The sequence below is a fragment of the Myotis nattereri genome (genome assembly GCF_964212035.1).
Source record: "Myotis nattereri genome assembly, chromosome: 14".
NCBI lineage: Eukaryota > Metazoa > Chordata > Mammalia > Chiroptera > Vespertilionidae > Myotis > Myotis nattereri.
In genome coordinates this window covers 52636142-52651780 of record NC_138089.1, presented here as the reverse complement: position 1 = coordinate 52651780, position 15639 = coordinate 52636142, and the positions used below count along the sequence as shown (strand labels likewise).

The window sequence follows — 15639 nt, the reverse complement described above, 5'->3', positions numbered from 1 at the left end:
GAGAAGTTGAGAAACAGCTAGGGCCAGGGGCCTGTGAAGCCGGAACAGGAAGTGCAAAAAGTATTGGTTGAGACAGACTTTGATGTTTTAAATTCCAAATCGGCCATTTCACATGCCTTACAAAGAAACCATATTTCCCTAGCCAAAATTCAGGACACATGACTTAACAGAGTTTGATTTTTTAATCTCCTCTATGAATTGATTTATTCACCAGCAGTATACAGCTCCCATTACTTTTGTATAGGGTTTTCCTTCCCCCACCCTTTTTTAATCCTCACCTGAGGATATTTTTTTCATTGAGTTTTGAGGGGACTGGGAGGGAGGGAGGGAGGGAAACAATGATTTTTAGAGTGTGGAAGGGAGGAAGGGGAGGAGGGAGGGAAACATCAATGTGGGAGAGAAACATCGTTTGGTTGCCTCCTGCGTGCACCCCAAGCAAGGCCAGGGATCGAACCTGCAACTCAGGAATCGGGCCCTTTGGTCTGAGGGACGCTCTAACCGATTAGCACCACCGGCCAGGGCTCTCTTCCCCCTTGTATCCTCCACAGGCGTTTCCCTTAATAAAATTCTTGCATGTCTAATCCCCTCTTGGCTCTGCTTCTAGGAAAACTTGAGCTGGTTCGAAGACTCAAAGCGAGTGGTACCAGCAGTTGAATCGGGGCTGGGCGGGAGGTGCTCAGATGCTCTGAGGAAACCTGCTGCAAGGAGCAGAGTTGACTGACAGCTCGGCGGCCACCCCGCCCGCCCACCCGGCTACGGGGGACACAGGCCAGCCTTGCCCTGTTGGCGCCTGGGCAATGACCCAGCAAGGCAGGCGCATCCGAGCTGCACCACGCCCGCCCGCCCGCCCGCCAGCCCAGCTGCACTAGGTGCCTCCCCAGTGGCCAGGACAAGGTTGTCTCAGAATTGCACTGCCCTCTGAGGTTCTGCCCAGTCCCTCTCCCCCGTCTCTTCACTCAGATGCTCCCGGCCATTGATTCTCCCAGTTCTTCCCCAATAAATCTCTTGCACTTCAAATCCCATTTTGCTGCCTGCAACATTACATCCAAGGTAGTAAGATAGTCGTATTACTTAAAATGGGGACGGATCAGAAAATTGCACTGTCCGGTCACACTATGTTTCCCAAGAGAGTGGCTTCTGAGGATTATCTATATTAAGAACGGCCACTTCTTATTGCCTTCCCCACCCCAGTCCCTGGAACTTCCTCCAATAATTCAGAAGCGACCTGCACACCAATGTTATCCCAATTCCTCTCCTCCAAATCCCCCACCCCACCCACACCCCAGTATGGCTTCGGAATTCCACTGGATCCACTCAGTGACAACTGTGAATCCTCTGAGCTAAGATGCTATTTCATCCCCACCCCCCAAACAAATCCCCCTCATTCTGGCCCCTCCCTCCTCCTCCTCTTCCTCTCCTGGTGTGAGGACCCTCATTACCCCACCATGAAGGCATGAGACTGGGACGCAGAGAGGCCGGGGTGAGGGTGAGGCTTTGCCTTTGTAGTGAGAACGAGAAAAGCAGCCCTGGCCAGGTGCTCACAGCGGGCCGCTGCGTTCTCCTGCTCAACAGAAGCCCATCTCGCCGATCCCGATCCACCAGCATCAGACGGGGGCGGGCAAAACGAGACCGTTCCGTAATCACGTCTGAGCACAGGCCAAAACGAGGCCCCTGCGCACACCGCATCTATCACTGCCCAGCCCCAGCGAAGACGGGTGACGGCTGTCCTGTCTCTACCAACCACGGCTCTAGCTCTGTTGCTTTCATCTGACCCCCTTGTACACAGAAACCCAGAGCAAAGCCCTGCTTTCTCTGAAGTTCCCCTCATAGCCCTTAACGCAGCTCGAGTCCCAGGAGGAGTCCTTGAACAGCCTGCACCGAGATGCTCAGGGCTCCTCATGGAGACACGTGTAGCAGCTTCCTCGTCGCCACAAAGCAGCCACCCCAGCTTCGTCCCAGGTGGTCTCTGGCGACAGGGCACAGACAGGGGCCTGTCTGAGTCCAGCTTCCCCCTGTGTCTCTGAGGCGCTGGATCCAACCTATGAAAAAAGAAAAGAAATGAAAGGCAAGACAATGGCAAGTATGCACAGCTGAGTCTCGAGCTCGAATGCTGACTCTGGTGGCTCTATGACCTCGAACCATGCATGCAAAGTGGAAATACACTTAACCCTCACAGGGCTGCCACGGAAGTTCTAACCCAGGCCGGGATGAGAAGGGCCCATGCCCAGTGGCTGGCACGGAAAGGCACCTGCTGGGGGTGGGAGGACCAGGCAAGTGGAGGGAAGGACAGAGAGGGCAGGCACCTCTATGATGCTTTAAGAAGAGCAACCTAGTCCGCTGGGGTGGCTCAGTGGTTGTGGACCTATGAACCAGGAGGTCACGGTTCGATTCCCGGTCAGGGCACATGCCCAGGTTACAGGCTTGATCCCCAGTGTGTGTGTGTGTGTTGGGGGGGGGGGGTAGGAGGCAGCCAATCAATGACTCTCTTTCATCACTGATGTTCTATGTTCTACCTCTCTCTCCCTCTCCCTTCCTCTCTGAAATCAATATATATATATATATATATATATATATATATATATATTTTTTTTTTTTTTTAAAGGAAAAAAGAATAGCAACCTAGTATTTTCTCGCCTGAAGGGGAGAGGAAACCCATACCGAAGCCGCCCAGGAACACACAGAAGCGAGGAGGAGGCTGGAAGGGCTCCCGTGCTGACCTGGGGCAGGTGGGGCCAGAGCAGCGGGGAGGCGTGTGGGACGCCCTTGGCTGGGCGGCCTTTCAGCCACGCTGTCGCGGTCACCCTGACAACATGTCTAGCTGTCCGCTTTAGGGGGGCCCAGCAGGGGAAATAACGCTCCAAAGGAAAACGTGGGCCAGAGCCGGGACTCGGGCGGGCGTCCGAGAACACACCTCCTGGCCCCCGCGGTGAGGGGTCCGCCAGGCGCTCGCCGGACCAGCCCTTGGCGGGGTCTCCCCGGGTCAGCGGGCTGCGCTCACTCCATCGGGGTCCCAGCGGTTTCTTTTCTCTCACGCCGGGGGCCTCCGACCTGGTTTTAATGGGGTTGATTTTGCGCCCCGATGCGGGCCGAGGTGCTGCACTTCTACCCGCAGGCCTGTGTGGGAGGCCCCTCGGGGCGCGGGCGAGGCCGGGGCCCCCAGCCGCCTCTGCAGGCTGCACCCTGAGCCCAGCACCGGCCCTGTTGCTCCGCTGCTGTGCAAGCAGGGGTGCGCCCCGGCGGAGGGGTCCTGGCTCCCAGCGCGAGACCAACCGCCCCAACCGCCCCTCCGGATCCCCGACTCTGCGGTGGGCCCCTCCCCCCCCACCCCCCCACCCCCCCACCCCCGCGCCCTGGCCCTGGCCCTGGGGGGCGGGCTCCCCCTTCTCCAAGCCTCAAGGCTCTTTCTCCCCCTCTGGGCTCCTCAGTTGTCCTCCCCTTGGGCCGTTTGAGACCACGTGGCTTGGCAGTGGGGGACAGGCGGGGGGGGGGGGGCAGGGGAGAGGGGACAGGGGGACCCCGGCTCTTGCTTCACAGGCGCCAGGATAAGAGCTTGACCTTGTACAGGAGAAAGGTCTGGAGGGAGGGATTGGGGCCGAGGCAACCCAGGACCCTCGGGTGGGGGTTTCATTTGGGGGTGGGGGGGGCAGCCCTCGGCGATGTCTGGGAAGGAGGCGCCCTTTATTTAATGGTCCCTGTGGTAGGGGCCCTTTCATGGGAATTTGCTGGAAGAATTTGACCAACCAAGGAGGTAGAGCTCATGGACCCCCTGTTCCTTTCCTCTCGTTACCACTAACCCCACACCTTAGGGTGGCTCACTCCGGGGCCAGGAACAGTGTGTGTCCTGCAGAAGCTCGTCCCTGGCACAGCCATTATCTTCGAATCCCTCTTCCTGGCGCTTTGGGTCCTCAAAGAACTTGGGGAAGGGGGACCTGGAAAAAGTCAATTCAGAAACGTGAGATGAACGAAAGCATCCTGGACGTGCCTGTCCTCTCTGCCCCAAACGCTGGGTATGATGAGACGGATCATGGACATCCCAGAGTGGCCCTGGCTGGGGTGGCTCAATGGTTAGAGTGCAGCCTGCGCACCTCGGGGTCGTGGGTTCCATTCCTGGTCACGGACACGCACCTGATTGGGGCATGTGTGGGAGGCAAGCAATAGATGTGTCTCTCAGACATCTTTCTTTCTTGTCCCCTTCTCCTTTCCCTCCCTTCCACTCTATCTTACAAAAAAAAAAAAAGCAATGGAAAAAATCTCCAGTGAGGATTAAAAAAAAAAAAAAAAAAAATCCCAGAGTGTCACCCAACCCAATTGAGCCTGTTTGCTTCTTTGTATTCCTGGATGGTTCCCTCTCCCCTTCAGGTGAGAGAACATTAGGTTGCTATTCTTAAAGAAACAGTAGTTCTCTCTGCAGAGGTTTGGAATCCAGATTAAACCTTGAGGTGAGCCTGTCTCTTACCGGCTCACAATCTCTAACCTTCTAGCAGCTGACATGATAGAGTGGGTGGCTTTCTTTCCCAGTATCCAAAATGAAAGTTATTAGTTAAAGAATAATAGTGATAAATCATTGCAATATGTTTTAATTGGCTTAGAGATTAATGTAGCTTGTTTGCTAAATAACTTCCAATGTGGTCTGTTGCCTAGGGAACAGGGCTAGGAACAAAAGCTCAGAATTGGGAAAACTGAATACAAATTGGCAAAGAGCCTTCATCACATTTTATTACTGCTCCTCCAGGCACAGCCCCACATTCATGCTTCTACTTGTTTAAAAGTGTCATAGCAGCTCGAGAAAGCATGCCGGGCTTGCTGAATGGATGAGTGGTTGCCACCACCTAAGGTCTGCAATCTCTCTGCCCTCCTCCCCTGCCACCTGGGTCTGAACCCTCCTACCCTCCCACCCATGAATGAACCCTCCCTCACAGCACTTTCCATGGCAACTTCTCCAATTAGCCTTAGCACGATGTCTTGCACACAGTAGGTATTCAAGAAGAGTGAATTGAAATAACGGAACTGAACTGGACACCCCGCAGAACAAATACCACACTGTTCAGTGCTGCCCACACTCACAGACCAAAGCAGATGTGATGCTATGTTCCATTATCGCAATACCCTTGGCAAGGATCTGACGACAAACATCTTGATCTATCTGTGCTTGCAGCATCTGTAGCAAGTGCAAATTTTTCTCTTAAAAATCATGTCCCTGGCCTGGAGGAAATAAATTAGAATGACTCTTTTTTAAACACCAAAGACAAAGACTTTATTACGGGAGCTTGTTATCCATGTTATTTATGGGAAACATAATTGAAAACACAACTGCATCCCGGGCATACCAGAGTGACTTGACACTACTAGACATTATTTAAAAGGTATGAGCCATTTTTATCTTCACATATTGGAAGTATCTCTGTTGCCAGTGTTTCTCAAAGAGATTATTTGCAGAAATTTCACTGGGTTGCCTTTCAAGAGGTGGCGAGGAAGATTTCTGGAGCGATCTAACCCCTGACTGTAAGGATCACCTCTGACGGACACATTTCCCCATCATCCTTTCTTCAGCTGGGCCTGTTTCCTCATCTGTAAAATGAGTGGGTTGGTCACTAGATAACCTTTAACATTCTTTCTACGTCTAAATTTTCAAAAAGCCTTTGCTTTTTGCCAGCTGAAATGAAGGGCAGTTGGTCAGTTAATACTGACTTATGAATCCATGTTACTTTTTGTTCGTAAAGGTGATTATGTGAGGAATGGCTTCTGCTGCCACTGGTCTCCTGAAGTATTTGCTTTACCAGTGTTTGCATTCAAGTAGAAACTGAAAATGGCAGGGGATCGAAGTCCAGCCTCTCCAAACCAGTCACTGCTTAGAATGAATCAGACTATTTAAAAAATACAGGAAATCCTGGTTAGTGTTGTTTTTCTTCTCTCAGTTTTATTGAGGTGTAATTTACATACAAGAAAATGCACCCGCCCTCACCGATTTGGCTCAGCGGATAGAGCATCGGCCTGGGGACTGAAGGGTCCCAGGTTCAATTCCAGTCAAGGGCATGTACCCGGGTTGCCAGCACATCCCCAGTAGGGGGCGTGCAAGAGGCAGCTGAATTGATGTTTCACTCATCGATGTTCTATCTATCACTCTCCCTCTCCCTTCCTCTCTGTAAAAAATAAAAATATATTTAAAAAAAAGAAAGAAAATGCACCCATTCTTTAGTCAGTTTTGACAAATGTTTACCCCCAATAGAACCTACCACCTCCATCACGACACAGAACATTTCCATCACCCAGAAAGTTCCCTCACGTCCTTACGTGGCCAGTCCTCAACAGACTGGGTCTTCAGTAGACCTCCCTTCGCATCCCAGTGTCTGACTTTGCTGGGGACACAGAGAGGACAACACGAAGGCCAGGTGTCTGCATTCAGAGGGCTTACACGCTCGTGCTGGAGGGTAAGCAGGTCTTCAGCTGGCACAGCCCCAGTTTAGGGAACTCGGCCTCTGCTACTGGATGCGGAGACAAGACTCTCTCTAAACCTTTGGGGGATGCCCCACATGGGGGCGTCCTTCATCCCTCAGTGTCCCCAGCCCTTCCCTGAGCTGGTCTTGGTTGTCTCCCCTCCCTCCAATCCTTTCTTTGGAACAGATTGGCCTTCCAACAGGATGGGGAAGTCCCTGCTGTGTCTCCTGCAGCCCAACGCCAATGACGCCTTCTTCTGTCCCATTCCTTCCTGGCAACAGTGCGGGGAGCCCATCAGGAGCTCTGAGTGGGTGACCGTGAGGAGCAGAATTGCTGAGCGCTTCAGAATCATGTTGTTCTCGTTCTCTTGAAGGCGGTAGCTTGTTTTAGAAAAAACACTTAGCCCGCAAGGCTTATTTATTTTTCTGGAGATCATCATCTATAGTAAAAGTATACCCAGTGGGGAAAATGATGGTAGACTCAGAGGGCAAAGTTAAGACACAAAACTGGCTCATGTCCTCCAAGCAGTAAAACCATATTCTCTTTTCTGTGGGACAGAGCGCATTTGCATCTCCACCTGACAAAATCATTTGCAACTTGTGAATTTTCTACAAAAGAACATGTACCCCGACCACATCTAGTTCCCCGTCAATGGTAAGCCCACCAAAGGTCTCATTTCCCTCTAGCTCCGACTGAGCTGGAAGGGAGCTTGTTAGACGATGCTCTGGGAGACTCGGAAAGGACAGCGGCTGTCTTTTTGCCTGACTTTCAGGTTTTAGGTCATTTCTCTTAACGGGATTGATCGTGCTCTTGCAAAATACCAACCAACCCTGATCCGACGAAAGGGACAGGGGCCGGTCGAGCTGTTGCCGCTGATGGCACTGTTGTCAGAGGAATCCTCTCTTCCCCGAGGCTTCTCCTCAGTACAGTCTGATGGACAAGGTATTTCTTGCAGCTCCCTCTTTGGTGTTTTCAAGTGGCAAAAACAGTACAATTTAGTACCGAATTTGATGTCCTTTACTCAAGGGAAAACAATCCATGAACCGGGGAGTGTAGTGGCTCACTAGCAGCAGAGGACTCTTCCTGAGGGATTCAGGGCAGGGACGAGTTTTCCAGGGTGTTTTGGACAGGTTCAAGCCTTGGACCGAGGAGAGGGCACAGTCCTCTCATGGCCACGTGCAAGTCCCAGCTTGGAGGGCAGAGCCCTCCCAGCACAATTACAGCCAACAGCTATAGTTGTAAGCTTGAACCTATGGTCCGAACACGTGGCCCCACGTGCCTGAGTGATGTGGGAGTGATAGAGTTCAGGTGCATGTAGTTGAGTAGGATTGAAACCCACGAGAATGTTATAAACATCTTGATCACGCCCCTACTTTGCCTCGTGGCATCTGCTATAAAATGAAGACACAGCTTGCGGGCGCTGTCTCTCCATCAGAGAAGCAGTGTCCCACCGAGACCTGGCTTTCATTCTCTTGTCTGTCTTTCCTCAATCCTTCACGGCCCCCACTCAGGGTCACTGAACCAGGCTGAGCTGGCATGGCCCATAAGGCGCCCTGGGGCTGAGTATGCCATGGCCGTGCCGGCTCGCCACACGGAGTGTTGGAGAGGCCCGTGGAAACAGGGCATGTTGGCTAGGAGGTGGGGATTTCCTTAGAGGGCGAGCAGGCCCTGTTCTCTGGGGTAAGGTGAGCTAACGCTGAGTTGGAGGATTATGATGGGGGTATGCTAGGTTTCCTCAACAATGAGGCGTTTCCCGTAAGTGCAGGCTGACTTAGGTTTAGATTTATGATGAGGGCCGGGCCACAGGGGCGGCCTCCCTTTTGTGGGTCCCAATGAGTGTCTTTCTGAAAAGAAAAGACCCATTGCTAAGAGGGCTCAGCTTCCCGGGAAACTGGGGCTCTCAGAATCAAAAGACTGATTCATTCTCCTTTGGCAACTTTAGGTTGAGTTTTTTGACTCATTGGTGGTTTTCCTTATAGGAGAAGCTTCTAAGCAAAAGAGGGGGAACAGGCCTGATCCTGAGTCATAGTAATCACTACACAAAGGTCCCAGCGAAGGCTGCCCTAAAGCTCTGGGGGCCTGTGCCATCGGGAGCACGAAATACCGAGTGAAAGATCCGCAGCCACTGCAACGTCTCATCAACTCCCTTTGGGAAGCAGGAGGCTGGAGTTGGCCCCATCCGCCTGCCAGGTTCTTGCTGCAGGGCCTTAGGCAGAAGTCACACATTTTGTGTTTCTTGATTTAAATGAAAAGAAGGAAGATAAATCCTGCTGTACTATTCTCAGGGGGGGCGGGGTGGGGGGGGGTTATAAGGACTAAATCAATTTAGAATTTGTTGAGTTGGTACGTGCCAGGCACAATGCTGCCTGTGGGACCAACTGAGATACTTGTCTTGCAACTCAAAAGAAAAGGTATAGCCGAAACCGGTTTGGCTCAGTGGATAGAGCGTCGGCCTGCGGACTGAAGGGTCCCAGGTTCGATTCCGGTCAAGGGCATGTACCTGGGTTGCGGGCACATCCCCAGTAGGAGATGTGCAAGAGGTAGCTGATCGATGTTTCTCTCTCATCGATGTTTCTAACTCTCTATCTCTCTCCCTTCCTCTCTGTAAAAAATCAATAAAATATATTTAAAAAAAAAAAAAAAAAAAGAAAAGGTATAACCCGGCGGGTGTGGCTCAGTGGTTGAGGGTCGACCTATGAACCAGGAGGTCACGGTTCAATTCCAGGTCAGAGCACATGCCCAGGTTGCGGGCTTGATCCCCAGTGTGGGGCATGCAGGAGGCAGCCGATCAATGATTCTCATTATTGATGTTTCTATCTCTCCCTCTCCCTTCCTCTCTGAAATCAACAAAAATATATTTAAAAAAATAAAATAAAGAGAAGGTATATTAGGTGACAATTATTAGGATCAAAGACTCATGACAATTAGCCTGCAGGCTGGCCTTGGGGGCTGCAGCCCCCAGGGGTGTGGGTGGGGGAGCAGTGCTGGTAGAGGGTTGAAGGGCTGTCCTGAGGTGGAAGGTGGGGAAAGAGACTTAACCCAGAAATAGCAAAGGATTCCGCCTCTGCCTCCTGCTCAGCCTGCAAACCAGCTCCCAACAGGCTACCCTGCAGGTGGCTGGCAGCCAAGCAATTAGTGCCGTGTGAAAAGAAAGGATTGGGAATAGAATTGGCCCCTGCTGGTCTCCTGAGACCCAGGGAGCCAGCTCAGGTCCAAAGTCCCCGCTGAGTCCAAGTCCCAGGCCGAGTGGCTCCTCCACTCACCCCCAAGGGGCTGTAGACATGGATTACGGCTAAAAATATATTTCCTCCTCAAATTACAAAACAACCATAAAATGATTTTCTGAGTAGCCCTTCCCACTGGCAGGCGTTTCTCCCTGAGCTCCAGGGAGCAGCCGGAACCCCTGACCACCCCAGTCCCTAGGATTAGGGTCTGAGCACAGTCCGGTCCCTTTGTTACTGGCAAGGGGACCGGTGGGTGTGGATCAGGCCTGCTTATGGCCGGCAGGTGGTGTGTGGGTTCCTGACCTTGTACAGGAGAGAGCTCACAACTCGAATCCAGGTGACTTCGAGAGTTCAGTTTATGAAAGCTGGGGACGGTGAAGCAAGGAAGGACTTAGGATGGAAGCAGCCACGGGAGCGAGATGAGGCTGCCTTGGCTCATGGGAAGCCAGAGAAAAGGGGCCTTGGGGTCAGGTTCATGGGTTTAGCCTGGGACGAGCTGCAGCAGCCCATTGCTCCCTGGTTGCAAGTCTCCTGGGACCCTCAGAGTTTAGGAGATGCCGACTGTGGGGAAAGATGAGGGGGAAGGGAAAGGCAGGAGCTTGTGGGGTTTGCCTTTATAGAATCTTTTTGTTCTCTTCAGAGCGCAAACCTTGACTCCAATAAATGCACTTTGTTCCTTATTACTCTGTTTCGGTCAACACTTTCCTCCCAGGCTGGGGAAGAGGCTGTCGGGGCTCCACCTTGTAACTCACGGAATCAGCCAGAGGCAAGAAGGGGGCCAGCGGGGCTGAGGTGGAGGCTCACACCTCTGAAGCCCCAAAGCAGCCGGGGACCCCCAAACAGAGAGCAGCTGGCCCTGGGGCGGGGAGCTGTTTGCTTGGCTGAGGGCACTTTGGACAGAGAGGAAACCACACAGGTGTAAAGTATGACCCCCCTCTTCTTGGGGGCAGGAGTCCCTCAGAGGCATGGTCTGAAGGCCAGAGGGGCTGGGGGGAGGGCTGGGCAGCGCACATTCCTGACCTGGGGAGGAGCTGCCTCCACAAAGCCCAGAGGTGGCACAGGTGGGGGTACCTGGGGGATGTGAGTGGGAAACCCTCCAGGCAGTGAAAATGTGCGGCCAGAAGACTGAAGCTTGGGATCAAGTACAGGATCCGGGACAAGGGGCAGTAAGGGGGGATGTGGCCCAGAGGCGAACATGGTCAGTGCTGTCCGAGGCCTTAGACACCGGGCTCTGATCTTCCCAGCCCCGCTGTAGTATATTAAAGGCGGCTGCAGCCCAGCGCCGTGGCTCAGTGGTTGAGGGTCGACCTATGAACCAGGAGGTCATGGTTCGATTCCCGGTCAGGGCACATGTCCGCGTTGTGGGCTCGACCCCCCAGTGTGGGGCGTGCAGGAGGCAGCCGATCAATGATTCTCTCATCATTGATGTTTCTCTCTCTCTCTGAAATCAATAAAAATACTTAAAAATTAATTTTAAAGAAAGGCAGCTGAGCTGCAAATTCTTTCACCCCTCTCCCACCGGGATGTGGCGGCTTTGCTTCCTCCCATGAAGTCTGGGCGGGCCGACTGATGCGCCCACAGACTAAAGACCCTCAAAGACTAAATACCGGCAGCTCCGACTCCCTAAAGCTGGGAACACTCGCCCTTAGAAGCCAGCCACCCCGCTGTGAATCCCCTTAACGCGGCCCAAGGATGAGGGAACCTTAACTCACATCACATTCATGAGCTGAGGTTTGGGGTGGTCATACAGCAACATCCATCCTCCTCTCCCAGGGCCTGGTGGGTGGTGGGGGCCCGCCTGGAGCTCCCCTCTCCCACCACCCTCCCTTTACTTCTGCTCTGGTGGCTGGTGACCTGCACTGGGCTTACAGCTCAAGTGCCGTTAGCACCGAGGGTGCCCCCAGGCCTCTATGGGGGTCAGGTTTGGGGAGTGGCCACACAGAGCTGCTCACCGTGGCTTCAGCAAGAACAGGACAGGACAAGCTCTGGCCTCTGAGTGATCCACAGGCAGCCACAGCCCAGCTTCCTGTAGTGGCATCTGCCGAGCCCATGTGAGCCTGCCCCAGGGAACCAGGGACAAACAGCCAACGCATTTAAACAACCTGATGCCCTTTTGTTGTTATTGTTCATTTGTTTATTTAAAAAAGTGTAGGAAATACAATGCTACTTAAAAAGTATCTATAACAAATAAATTATTCCCAGTTAAGCATTGGGTGGGCCCCTTCCAGGAGGCGTATCTTCAGAACACGTGAGATCCACCCAATGTCTCGGGAGACAGCGAGTCGGCCTGCAGTGTGGCGCTCTGTTAGAAGGAAATGGCCAAGGGGGCCCCTTGTCATTCAAGGGGATGTGTGTGATGACAGCCACACCAAAGATGGCCAGCCACACTTTGGGGCAGAAGGCAGAGCACCAACCCAGCAAACCAGGAGGGAAGGGGAGGTAGGGAATGGAGGGCCAGGGCTCCACTGGTGATTTTAAACAACGATGCGATTTCAGTGGAGGGAAGGAAGCCACAGCTTTGCTCCGGCCTTTCATGACAGGGATTGTCAGCATCTCAGGTTGGGAGGCCCAGGCCGGGGGGTTGCGAGGGAGGACTTGGGGGACGGGGGACTGCGCAGGAGCCAGCCTTTCAGAAGAGAAAGGTGCCATAGGCCGAGTAGCGCTGAGGGCACAATGAAACACACACACAAACACACCAAACTCTTCCTTTTGGAAAGAGTTCAAGAGGCCTTAGAATGCACACCACTAGGGAGATTACAAAACTCCTTTTCATGGAGGCAAAGTAGCACATGAACAAGTCCAGCTGCCGCTTGGACAAGTCCAAGGTGAATTCCCTGAACTCGAGGAAGTGTACTCACTTTTTCAAAGGAGGTTTTGCCCCCCAGGGTATTGAACCTGGGGCTGTGCTAACAAGCCGTAGCACACTGTGTCCTCCCAGCTGTGGGCAGGGGCCTGCAAAGGCAGGCACCCACAGGAGCCGGGCTGGCAATGACAGTAAATGAGGGGTGTGGCCTGTGAGTAAGAAAACTTTCCTGAAACACACGCCAGCCTCGAGGCCCGTCTTCTCATTTGATACGAGATACAGGTCCCAAATGTTTCCTTTCATTATGAGAGAAGCAACTGTGGGGAGAAGCTGATCAATAGAAACAGACAATGAGCCTCAGTGTGGGGGGTGACAGGGAGTGGGGGAGCTGTGGTGAGCTGGTAGACCAGATGCCCCAGCTAGAGTGGAGCTGTTTCTCAACGTGGCTATTCCCGAGTGAGAATGTGAGGCCCAGCTCAGCCAGATCGAAGGATCTGGATTGTTATGTAAACATTTTATCATTTTTTAAATGTTAATAATCAATTCCGAAAAAAAGATTCTGTTGGCTAAACAAAGCACACTTGTGGGCTGAATTGTTTTGTAGTCTCTCCTGCAGTGTCAGGATGGTGTGTAGGCAGAAGAATGCCCCCCCTCTCCCCTCCACGCCTCACAAAGAGGTCCAAACCCCAATCCGGGGCTTGTTGCAACCCTGTCCCAGGGTGGCTCACGCTTCTCTCTCATTACGGGCTGGTTTCTAACGCAACCTGAGTTTAGAAGGACATGAGCCATGATGACTGTATCCAGACCAGAATTCATCATTTTCAACGTCTTCATCGTCGGAATGAGTCCACTTGGAAATCAGAAGTTGGTGGTGTCCAGGAAAACCTGCGGCTGTTCCTTCCATACAATTCCTCTTTGGGATTTCTCGTGAGCACCCAGCTTTATGCAAAGTCTTTGGGATGGGTCCAAGTTATTCCCCAGTCTCCGCTGGCTCGTGGGCATCCAGCAAGGGAATGTCTGTGTTCCCGTCACTTCCGTTCTGCTTGCTGGGATGGGAGAAGGTGTACGGTTCACTGTCAGACTCAGGATTGAAGTCAGGGGATGACTCCTTTGTGGTCAACTTTATAGTTGGGACCTTGGAATATGGGAGGAGGAAGGAGGGAGGGCAGTCCTCTGTGGGGCCCTGGAAGGGCCGGTAGGTGTCCACCTCGGGCTGGACGAAGGACCCGTTGGAATCCTGCAGCAGATGCCCGTACACCATGGTGTCATCGATGACGGCGTACACGTGGGCATCATGGTCCTTTTGTCCGTTCGGAAACTTTTTGGGCTGCATCGGTATCTGGGTATTGATGTTGCCATTGTAGATACCTATGGCTGGGCCCTTGTTCATCTTCTTTTTCCTACTGAGAGAGGCAGCAAGATGGAAGTCAGGAAGACAACGGTCTTAGATGTGCACCATTGCCCTTCCCTGCTGGAACTCAGATCCCTGCACCCCCTGGGCTGCGGGAGAAGAGACTGTGTCTCCCCCACATCCCACAAATCGCTTAGTCTTTGAACCCAAAACTACTGTTCTCAGTGAATATTTAAAAGGACCGGCTTCTGTCTCTAGCTCAGGTGATGGAGGGAGGGAGTTTGCAGGGCTGGGCTGGCGGGGCCCATGTGGCCATTACCCCGCCGAGATCACCCCCGCAATCTCACAGTCTAATGGGTCCAGGGGACTTGTGCTGAGGTGGCTGCATAAAAACTGCAGGCTCATTATGTCACCACACCTGTATTTTGGCTTTTTGTCCTGTGCGTTCCCCCCCCCCCCCGCCCCCCGCCCCGCTAGGTATGGGATATTCTTCCCCTCTAAGTATACTTCATATCTGGCAATATGATTTAACATTGATCTTTGGGAGGGAAATGGGAAGCAAGCAAAAAGCTCCATAATTAGTGAGAGGTCACTGTGATCTAAGGGGCCATCAGATCAGCTGAAGACAGAGAAATTCCACCTACTTCTTTTTCACAAGGCAAATGATGAGTCCCAGGGCAAACAGTAGCAAGGCGCCGCCTCCCAACACGGCAATGAGGATGACAGTCATGTCTGTGAGCAGAGACATAGAGAAGGGGAGACATGTGGGGTTAGGTCTGTGATGGACTTGAGTACATAGCCTTCAAAGATGACCGCCACCCATTCCTTCGCCCCCTGTACCCACATGCTGCCCACAGATGCATACGTCCAGCTCAGATCAGAACTGCCCAGCCACCATCTGAGCAATAATAATGGCTGTTTTTAAGCCACTGAGTCCTGGGGTGTTTTGTTACGCAGCATTACTGACACAATAGCTGACGGATACACAGACAGCCAGGACTCAAAGCTATGTTTTCTGACTCACCTCCCAGGCTTGCTCCTTCCCCCTCAGCTACCAATTTACACCATTACCATCCCTGAAAAACCCCGAAGGCCCTTACCTAGCGTTCTCCAGGTAAGCGACACCTGGAAGAGCAGGTCCAGCTTCTTGCCACTCACAGGGCTGCAGTTGGAGATGTTGACCCAGAAGTTGTGATGGTGGGAGCTGGACTTGGGGAGCACCTCCTCCAGGCTGAAGATCTGCTCGGCCTTGGTCCGCTGCTCCTGGATGATCATGAACGCGCGCCCCGTCTGGCACACCAGGCCGGTCCGCTCCTTCAGGAAGGTCAGGTAGGCCACCTGGTCGCTGGGCACGCTGATGTTCCAGGACACCGAGGCCAGGGACGGCAGGCCCCGCTCCCAGTTAGGGGTCATCAGGTAGACCTTGCTTTTCATATCCGGGGTCACCGTGAAAATACCTTCCTCTGCAGGAGAGGGAAGAGAAGGAACACAGACGTTTCCATCGGAAGGGAGAGAAGTCGCGGCGGCGGAGAAGATGGTGGAGTGTCGTGACCAGAGCTGTCCGACAGCTTTCTGTTCTCATCTGCACCGTCCACGGGAGTAGCCACGGCCACACGTGTTTGCTGAAGACCTGACACGTGCCCGGTGTGACCGAGGAACCGCATTTCAAACTTTCTTTACTATGAATTTACATTTAAGTTGCCACAGGTGACCCGTGGCTACTGTCTGGGTCAGCACAAGATGAGAGTCTCAGTCAAATCAAAAAGCAAAGAACAGGCCAGTTTGCCAAACTGGTGGTTATCTCGGCTTCCTTTCAGGAATGCCCT

At 52.9% G+C, this 15639-nt stretch overlaps 1 protein-coding gene across 1 annotated transcript in view; it reads right to left on the bottom strand.

Annotated features, from left to right (window-relative positions):
• Nucleotides 1-13432: 13432 nt before the first annotated feature.
• Nucleotides 13433-15639, bottom strand: part of CDCP1 (CUB domain containing protein 1) — a gene marked incomplete at both ends in the record, with an annotated part of 32002 nt that continues 29795 nt past the window's right edge. The window contains 3 exons of the mRNA XM_081106506.1: nt 13433-13865; nt 14458-14545; nt 14914-15276. Of these exons, the coding sequence (XP_080962632.1) occupies nt 13433-13865; nt 14458-14545; nt 14914-15276 (884 nt within the window). The remainder of the gene's footprint in view (nt 13866-14457; nt 14546-14913; nt 15277-15639) is intronic.